The following is a 10029-nucleotide window of genomic DNA, read 5'->3' as shown; positions in this document are numbered from 1 at the left end:
GCCCGCCACAACACCCGGCTATTTTTTGGTTGCAGCCATTGTTGTTTGGCGGGCCCGGGCTGGGGATTCGAACCCGCCAACTTAGGTGTATGTGGCTGGCGCCTCAGCCGCTTGAGCCACAGGCGCTGAGCCAAAGCCGCTGATCTTAACCTTTGTTAGGAGTTTGGACTTAAACATACATCTACTGACATTCATTTATGAGACACAAAACAAAGATGCTGAGAGTAGCACTCAACTTCAAACATTTTGTCAATGTTCCTAATTCTAAATGGACATTAAATGAGCTTAAAAAATACAGAAATCAAATTGTGAAAGAGATAGAACACCAAAGGCCCTTTTCTTTTAGAGTCTAACATTGTTAACATTTAGTTTCTTATAAACTATTTCTAATAGCTAAGAGCAGGTGCCCTCAAACTATGGCCTGCGGGCCACATGCAGCCCACCTAGGACATTTATCTGGCCTGCCGGGTGTTTTTGCCGCCACTGCCTGTCCCGCTTAGCAGCCGACACTGTGCTGACACTCTTAGATGTGTTTATTTGGCTGCTAATATGCCTTGATTCTGTCTCCAAAGTGACCATTTAATCACTAATTATAAAAAGTATACAAATTATATTCAAAACATTAAAAATAGTTTAATTTCTTTTTACATAATGCACATAAATATGGTAATTCAAAAGAATTGCTTCCCACTTTCTGAATCTTCTCAAACTTACTATCTGAGTATCAATGATTTTAAACTTTATTTTGTTGCTGTTTTTGTTTTGTTAAGGAAATATGGTATATATTGACAATATTCTTAAAAAAAACTGAGAAAATATAATAAAATCTATTTACTACTTATGACTATCAGTGGTTTGTGTGTGTTGGTTTGATAAATAGAGGTCATTTTCTGACCAAAAACAACATAATGGAAAGAAAAGACTTAGTGCAGGATTATCTGTGCAAATAGCTGGGACAAAACCACAGTCGGACAAATGAAAATTTACGAACCTACTCATATTTATTAATTGATTTACATCTGACAAAACAAAGGTAGGTGCACAATGGGATGTTTGACAAAATCAAATCTGAGATATCAAACAACAGCATTTCCCTGGCTGCCCCAGTGGGCGTGTGCCCACTCCTGGGTGACTGTGCTCAACAGCAGGACCGCTCGGTTACCAGTGCCGCTGGTGCACTGCACGCCTAGGACAGGTCTGCATGCATCTGACACCTGACCTCAGAGAGGTGGCCCACGAAACACTAAGAGCCAAAGTTCCAGATTTCAAAAGTTGATGTTAGTAACCAAGCACTAATTATATACTGAAATGGTCAGAAAAAATAACAAGCTTTGAATACTGCATAAAATATACCTTTCATAGAGAATAAGCTCTTGTTGAGAGCTGCCTCTAACTTAATTCCTCTCTTGCCAACTTCTATTCACATATGTCAAATAACATATAAAACTTTCCAAATAACTACTTTAATAGTCATTAACTTCTCCCTCATGATCCACACCTAAGGCTATTCACATAAGATTTGGGATCTTAATTCAGAAGAACTTTTGATTCTGAGCTCATGAAGATCTCTCTCCTACCTTATAGGATACTCAGAAATACCTGAGGTATACTCACTGAAAACCTTGAAGGGGAAAAAAAAAAGACTGAGGTTTCCTATACTGGCATGAAAATACATATAAAATAGATACTATAGAAAAACTAAAATGTGAACAGTACCAGAACCTAATAGGTAAATTGAAAGGAACTTGCCATAAGGCTCCATTTCTTCTTACTATACTTTGCAGATAATTCTGTGATTATTAGAGTGTCTTGGGGTATACCAAAAATGATTTTAGGTGGCAACCTCAAAAACAGCAAAATCCAGTTTTAAGATAGGACTCATTTCTTGAAACAAGAATGCACCCGCATGAAACTGTGTTTTGGGTGGAATAAACAAGTCTAATTTTCAAAAACCTAAGCCTTAGATTAGATGTGTTTATTTGGCTGCTAATATGCCTTGACTCTGTCTCCAAAGTGATCATTTAATCATTGATTATAAAAAGTATACAAATTATACTCAAAACACTAAAAAACTAGTTTAATTTCTATTTATATAATACACAATTCTGATAATTCAACTTTGTACTACTCCCTGGCCATACATTTCGCACTTCCTGATGTTTCTTGGAAACTATAAATGTCCAGGAAACAGAAAGATTATTTTCCCAGGGAACAAATAAAAAGCCTTAAGAATTGGCTAAAGTTAGCATACCAGAGTCACTTTATGAAATAGATATTCAAATGTATTTCTTAAAAAGTAAACTGGAATATTTAGGAAATATAAACATCAGGAATTACATTCCCTTATGAACATGTGGGAATTCTTTCTGAAAGTATATGTGTATCTTGTTGGCCTCACCATGACTGAATGCAGGGGAGAGAAAGGGAGAGGATATCTTCACCCTTTGTTTTGGAGAAAGTTATTCAGAAAAGTTATAAAGTATGGAAAATCTCACACATTCTTACCATTGCATGCATGTTGGTTTTTCAAGCCTTTTGAGCACACAGCTCTTCATTAAGGGAGGCACCCCAAAAGCAAAGAGGAAGGACCCTTCCTGGCCTGGGAATGGGTTTGCCAATAGGAACCACACAAGCAAGAGCCAAGAATTCTTCAGAAAATTGCTTTTCAGTTCAGTAAGGACAAAGGAGAAAACATTTGCAAATAAAGCACCAAAAAGATCAAGTAATAAGCTTCCCATTTTCATAAATAAAGTAGCCCCCTCCCTTATGTCTTTTGTACAATGGTATTTCTTCCTAAACCGCCCTGCTTAGACAAAACCAGGTCATCTGACGAGAAGCAGACCTTGGTCAGCAACACTCACAAAACAGATCTGCTGCTTTCCAATTCATAGCCTTGTGTCACACAGCTGAACGCTGGAACCTAATCCTGGAGTCTCACTTTGCCATTTCATATAGTTTGTTTAAAAAAAAAAAAGAAGAAAGAAAAGAAAGAAAAAGAAAACCTCAGAGGAAAAGGTTTGATTCACCCATCAAGAAGTTCATTCTCCCTCTATAGATATCAAGAACAAGGCAGATATGTTTTAATTTTATTTTATATTAGGAAAAAACAAAATCTTGAAGCAAGCACCTGGATTTTACTTCAGCTTATAATAATTTAATATGCCTGAGAATTTTTGTGCAAACATATATCACTTTTCATTAAAAATATGCATAGCGTACTTTGGGAAAAGTTGGTTTAAGTTGCAACCAACTTTCCTCACAAAAAATTTTACATATATAAATATATAACATTCCCTAATTCCTATGATTGCACTTCTGGTTTAACCCTGTTCAACCTACAAGGAAATTTGAAAGACATGCAATTATGTTTATATTCCTTCACTACTATGCTTATCCAGAAGAAATGTTCTAAAAACTAGTTTCCTTGGCTCCAATTTACCCAAATTTTCCTTCTTGAAAGTAAATCCCTCCCACATCCTACCCATGTTGGGTTCTTTTTGGAGATTGTATAAAAATGCCAATTTAAAAAATGAACTTTTATTAATCATAAGTACACAGGAATATAAGTGGTGTTTGTTTGGGCTGCCAGTGGCTTGCAAACAGAAAGGAAAAAAAGAAGTCTTCACTTCTGAATAAAAAAGATAAAATTCCTTGCTTTGCTAATGCTGTGAGCATACCATTTGATGAATGCATAATTTAACCCAACATTAGCAGGGGAAACATATCAGCCATGTCGCTGTTATCTCAGATAACAGACTGAACCTACTCCACCAACCATTCGGAACAGCTTTCTATAAGCAAGAGTCACAGCTGTTCCTTTTCTTATCCCATCTTTCTAACCCGGTGCTCCTTGTCCAGGCTTATTGGAAGTTCAGTTATCTCTGGTATGTTTCAATATTACTGAATTTATTTTCTATTTGATTTTTATGTTCAAGGTTAAAAAACTCAATTGAAGGAGTGTATTAAATCTTACTTCCTTTTCTGCCTCCAAACACTCATGGCCTATTCATTTATACTTTCAATTTATCACACTTTATCCACTAGGGCCTTATCCCAAATTTGTTTCCATTCCTCCACTTCCCTCTTCCACATTCACAACCCTTCTGCAACATTCCTTTGTTCACAAGTCAGATCAGACCACATGTACTAGTGGTGCTTACTCCCTTTCATGTGCTCATCTGTATAGGAGGTCAGCTAACTGCTGGGCCTCAGTCCTCCTTCAGGATACCCATTTTGGGTGAGGATGTGCAAGCTGGGGTACCAAAGCTACCCATCATGACCGGAAGACTCTGATTCCTCCTCAGTCCACCCAAAAAGTTGCTACTTGCACTCAAATAAATAGCAGAATCTGGCTTTTGAAGACCAACTTCTGCCTCTTGGCTTCTTCCATTCTCCTTGATGTCAGGGGTCTTGACCACTCTGGCTATCCCCAGTCTCTTCAGCCTGTCCACTAAATTCATCTTCAACTGGCCAATGTCAAGAGGGTTCCGGGAGGGTCTCAAGCCATATACCTCCTGGAGGAATGTTTCAGCTGGTCGGGAGGCCAAAAAATTTTCAGAGAGATGTACTCGAGGCTCAAAGGGCAAAGGAGGAGGGGAAGGTGAGTGAGATGGTGAATTTGGTGGTGTGGAAGGGGTGGCTAGGACTTTAGGGAATGGCTGGAGGAGGGGGTTCTCTGAAACTGGACTGTGGTACACTTTGGCAGAGATGCCTCGCTCTTGTAGAAGTTTGGCCAAGCTCATGGTGCTACTGAAGGTTATAGTAGAATCTCTTCGGTTGGTGATAGATTCACCAATGCTGAGTCTATAGGACATGGCAGGAGAATTCACAGCCGTGTTTGATGAACTGCTACCACTACTTCCACAGGATAATGAAGGGAACCCAGAGCTGGGAAAAAACAAGTGGGAGAAGGTGTATAAGAATAAAAAGCAATCCCCAAGTTGGCATTTGAAATAACAATAGTAGTTATCCTTAGTGAAAGCCAAGACATCAGTAACTGTACCCTGTGGAATAGATCTCAGGAATGAACATTTTGACAATACTTCAATGACTGGTTAATTATTTGTAATTTGTATCTTAGTTATTAACTTCTTAAAACATATTTTTTTCTAGCAGGATATGAAAAGGTTGTTGTACTCTTAGATGCCTTTACTCTTAAATTTTAACTCTAAATTGTGTATCTGTAGAAATATAACTAAATTTTATGATAGGAATTGAATCAAATCTAAAGATTAAGGAAAGTAATATTTAGAAATTTTTATTAACATATCCATTCCATAAAGTGAAATATACCAAGAGATAATAATCCATGACTAGACAATTATACAACTTTTTATAAAATATAATCTTTCATAATTAAATATAAAATGCTCTTCTAAGGAAAAATTTGTTATTTTTAATCTTTTAGTTTTACATCACTGAAAAATAATAAACTTCTAATTCTTAAATTTCATTTTCTTAAAAAATGTTATATAAGGATACTCATGGGTGATTTTTTTTCTCAACTCTGACTTGGAATATATGTTTCTACGAAATTTAAAATAAATAAAATTTTGATGGTTCTTAGAATCTTCCTTCTTATTCAATGCTTAAAGGAAAGCATGGTATTTAAGGAAATGGTGATGAAATAGGGTTCTTTTTTAGCTGATTTCTCCCCAGAACAAATGTTACCAGTATTTAATACAACCAGTACTTAATAAAACTATCATTTCAACATAAATACTCAGTATATTAAGATATCAAAATTTTTAAAGATTATGAACAAAATGTTAAGTTTAGGATTACTACATAAACTTTCCAGCATACCAACTTAAGTAAAAGAAACAAAACTCAGACAAGTTCTGTGAATCCTTCCAGCAAATCACTGAACTTTAAAGTGGTTTTGGAAGCCCCTTGAACTTGCAGGTATGGTGAGAAGTGAGGATGAGCTTGTGTAGAGCGCTGGTAATGCAAACTTTGCGATTTGGTTAACTCTGGGTATAGATCCAGCTGGGTTATTTTATTAGCTGTCTATCCTTAGACCAGTCACCTCAACTTTCTATGCTTTACTTTACACAATACATAGTCACTTCCCTGCCTAGTTTAAAGAGTTATAATGATCAACTCAGAAAACATAATGTGAAATCATTCTAAAGGTAAATTATCACAGAAAATTAATCAAAATTCTAGAAATTAAAATGAAGGTAATTTAAAAACAAAATTCAAGAAAACACAGATGAGGAATGAAGTGAGGCCGCTGATTTCCCAGATACTCTTACCTGGGGGTAACCTGAGTGATGTCAGAGGGATGTAATATCCTACAAGTTGTGAAGGTGAATGTCGAGTTTGTGCATGACAGACACTTTCCTGGGTTTGAGGTTGCAACTGAAATAGAGATTTTTAGGGGAGCAAACACAAAATTGAAAGACTAGGTTAATAATATAAAAAGCTCATTATTATTTATCAAGTGCCTTTTGTACTAAAAATCTCCAAATCTGGAAATAAAATATATATAAAGATTGTAATAGAATCAACTGGTTAGTATATAACTGAACCCTTTAATACTTTAAAACTGCAAATGAAAAGGCATAAAAAAGCTTAGAAATGGGAGAAAAAATATATTAAAAAAATAAAGAGGAATCATCTAAACCAGTGGTTCTGAAGCTTCCAAACTCCACAACCCTTTAATATAGTTCCTGTGGGTTGTGACCCACAGGTTGAGAACTGCTGGTCTAAACTATCTAGCTAAACTATCTACTTCACTGGTTCTCAAAGTGTGGCCTGTAGACTCTCTGAGAGTTCACAGGTCAAAATTGCTTTTATAGTGATGCTAAGGTGGAGGCCTTTTCTTTTGGTTGGGTTGACATTTGCACTGTTGGTGTAAAGGAAATGGTGGGTAAAACGGTTGGCTCCTTAGCACAAATCAAGGCAATGTTATCAAGTTATATTACTATTCTTCATCATCATGCAATCGCAGTATTAAAAAAAAAGATACATTTAAGAACGTCCTTGATGAAGCAGCAAACTTATCCATTAAGTCTTGACTCTTAGCTCTTTATCATTCTGTACGGTGGAAAGGGAAGGGCTCATTGAGTACACTCCTACTCCATACTAAGGTGCAATAGTTATCCAGAGGAAAAGCACTTGTGCAGCTGGACTGGAATTTTGTCACAGAACACCATTTTCTTTTTTGAGACAATTCTCAAGCTGTTACCCTGGGTAGAGTGCTGTGGTGTCAGAGATCACAGAAACCTCAAACTCTTGGGCTTACGTGATTCTCTTGCTTCAGCCTCTTAAGAGGCTGGGACTACAGGCACCTGCCGCAATGCTTGGCTATTTTTTGGTTGTAGCTGTCCTTGTTGTTTGGCAGGCTTGGGCTAGATTCGAACCTGCCAGCTCCGGTGTGTGTGGCTGGTGCCCTAGCTGCTGTGCTATAGGCGCCAAGCCCATAGAACATCATTTTTACTTGAAAGTACAACAGACAAACTAGTTATTCAGTCTTGGGTGTCTGACGGACCTTTCTTGAAAATGAATGAAGGACTCTTGTCCCTTCACACACAAAAAAGGTGATAATATTTTTTTTCAGTGACAAAATTAGAGCTTTCAAGTGAAAATCAGAGTTTTGGAAAACCTGTATCCACCACTGAGAACTGGAAAGCTTCTTAATACTTTAAGGCTTTTCTGATGAGATAGGTGGTGACATTAATATGATTTTCATACATTACATAATGAAATGTCAGTAATTGGAAAATCTGTGTAACTCAGCAAACCAGTATTTTCTAAGTGACCAATGTACTATAGTATATAATCATGCACGGTAAAAGATACGTTTAAAGTGTATGCATTTTAATGTGCCAAAGCATGGACAGTGCCTCACTAGGGTTTCAGATTCCACGTTGCTGTACATGTTCAAGAAAGACTAGTTACCTACTGTTTGTGTATTATCAAAGAATATCTGGAAATATCTGAAAAGACTATCAAAATATGCTTTCCTCTTCCAACTTCATGTTGCTTGAACCTACATTTTCTTCATATTGTTCAGTCCTACATACTGCAATAGATTGCAGCACTTGATAGCAAGAATTCAGCTATCTTATATTAGGACCCAAGTTAGAGACTTGAACAATTATCAAACAAAACCATTTTTCTTACTATTTTCATAAACATGATTTGTGTAACATGTAATTACTATTTTAAATGAGCTAAGAAATGTAATTTTTCAGTTCTGATTTCTGATATTATAAATACCAATAGATATAACCCACATAGATAAGCCCTCTGGAGTTCTCAATGATTTTTAAGAGTATAACGAGATCGTGAGCCTAAAAGGTTTGTAAACTGGTGCCTGTAGCACAGTGATTACGGTGCCAGCCATATACAACAAAAGTGGCGGGTTTGAACCCAGCCCAGGCCAGCTAAAACAACTGCAACAAAAAATAGCTGGGTGTTGTAGTGGGCACTTAAAGTCCCAGCTACTTGGGAGGCTGAGGCAAGACAATCACTTACTCGGGGTCCTCAAACTTTTTAAACAGGGGGCCAGTTCACTGTCCCTCAGACTGTTGGAGGGCCGGACTGCGGGCCCTGGGATGAGTTGGCTGCCTAAGTAGGACAGGCAGCAATGGCAAAAACACTTGGCAGGCTGGATAAATGTCCTAGGTGGGCAGCATGTGGCCCGCGGGCCGTAGTTTGAGGATGCCTGATTAAGCCCAGGAGTTTGAGGTTGCTGTGAGCTGTGATGCCACAGCACTCTATTGAGGGTGACATAGTGAGACTCTGGGGGTGGAGGAGAAGGTTTGTAAACCACTAAGTGAGTTGATTTATCTCTCTGTCCAGTCTATTTATGCAGGTTAGCTACGATAAAGTGGAGAGAATTATGAATGCCACTGGTGCTACTGATTTTCATTATCTGGTATCCAAGACTGTGTACACACCAGTGAGCAGAGGTAGCCAGGTGACCACACATTAAGTCAGAATGCCAAGCACTTCTGGTTATTAGACCCTTTTTGACTAAGCAAATCTTCTCACCTGTAACTGGTCCTCCTGTTGAAGTAATGGACGGTAGGAAGATCCCCGTTACTGGGTTGGATACTGAAGGTTTCTGTTCTACTTGAAGAGGCTGCTGAACCTGAAAAGTGATACCCTCCTCTTCATCTTCTTCTAAATCTGAGAGGTGATAGATGGCATCACTGGGCAACTGGGTAAATCCTTTAGTAATAACACCTGGTCGTGGATCAAAAATTGTCCCCAAGTTTGGTTGAGCAAGCTGCTGCCAGTGATGCAGAGTTTGTGATCCTGAATATGCAGGCCAAAGGAGAAAAAAGGGCATGTTTTAAATTCCCCACAAATCTTAAATCTTGAAACAAAAACAAATTATATGTGTAATGATGGCAATGAACTACTTATTTAGTGTTAAAATTCTAGTAAAAGCTGCAAATTAGTTTTCTGTGGAAGACTGACAAGATATTGAAGGTATAAATAATAATGTATTTCAAAGTTAACTTTAAGAACATCTAAAGAAGGGGTAAAGAACCAGATGACACCCTTAATAGGAATTAGGATGCTGAGGCAGTGATGAGAAGGAAGATACGCACTTCAGAGGTGGGCCATATTTTCTTTTCTTTTCTTTTAGCAATTTTTGGCTGGAGCTGGGTTTGAACCCACCACCTCCGGCATATGAGGCACTCCTTTGAGCCACAGGTGCCGCCCACGGGGCACATTTTCTCAAGTGACAAAAATCACTATTCCTCCTGGCCTACAACCATGTCTATAAACTTGAAAGACAAAAACTAGGCTCCTGGGTTGAAGACACCTTGAATTTTCTGTGGTTTATGTATTTCCTCATCTTGCTCAGGCCTCTCCCCTTCTCTGGATCCCAGGGATGGTAGGAAAATGAAAAAGATGACAAAGAGGAAGATATAATCCCCTTGGTTCCAGGCTATGGAATGCTTGTAAATGATCAACCCAAGAACTTGTACCAGATGCAATATGTAATTATGTTGCTATAGCCATTTCATCTTTAAAAATGGCAGCTCTGGGCTGGGTGTGGTGGCT

The 10029-nt window shown here is 37.9% G+C and overlaps 1 protein-coding gene across 1 annotated transcript in view; it reads right to left on the bottom strand.

Annotated features, from left to right (window-relative positions):
- Positions 1 to 3878: 3878 nt before the first annotated feature.
- Positions 3879 to 10029, bottom strand: part of TRAK2 (trafficking kinesin protein 2) — a 36391-nt gene continuing 30240 nt past the window's right edge. The window contains exons 13-15 of the mRNA XM_012802146.2: positions 9004 to 9270; positions 6258 to 6363; positions 3879 to 4887 (exon numbers count right to left, since the gene is read on the bottom strand). Of these exons, the coding sequence (XP_012657600.2) occupies positions 4209 to 4887; positions 6258 to 6363; positions 9004 to 9270 (1052 nt within the window). The 3' untranslated portion in view covers positions 3879 to 4208. The remainder of the gene's footprint in view (positions 4888 to 6257; positions 6364 to 9003; positions 9271 to 10029) is intronic.

This window comes from Otolemur garnettii, unplaced genomic scaffold, assembly GCF_000181295.1.
Source record: "Otolemur garnettii isolate 467f Iridium unplaced genomic scaffold, OtoGar3 scaffold00013, whole genome shotgun sequence".
In the NCBI taxonomy this organism is placed as follows: Eukaryota; Metazoa; Chordata; class Mammalia; order Primates; family Galagidae; genus Otolemur; species Otolemur garnettii.
The sequence above is the reverse complement of the archived record's forward strand: the minus strand, read 5'-3'. Positions and strand labels throughout refer to the sequence as shown.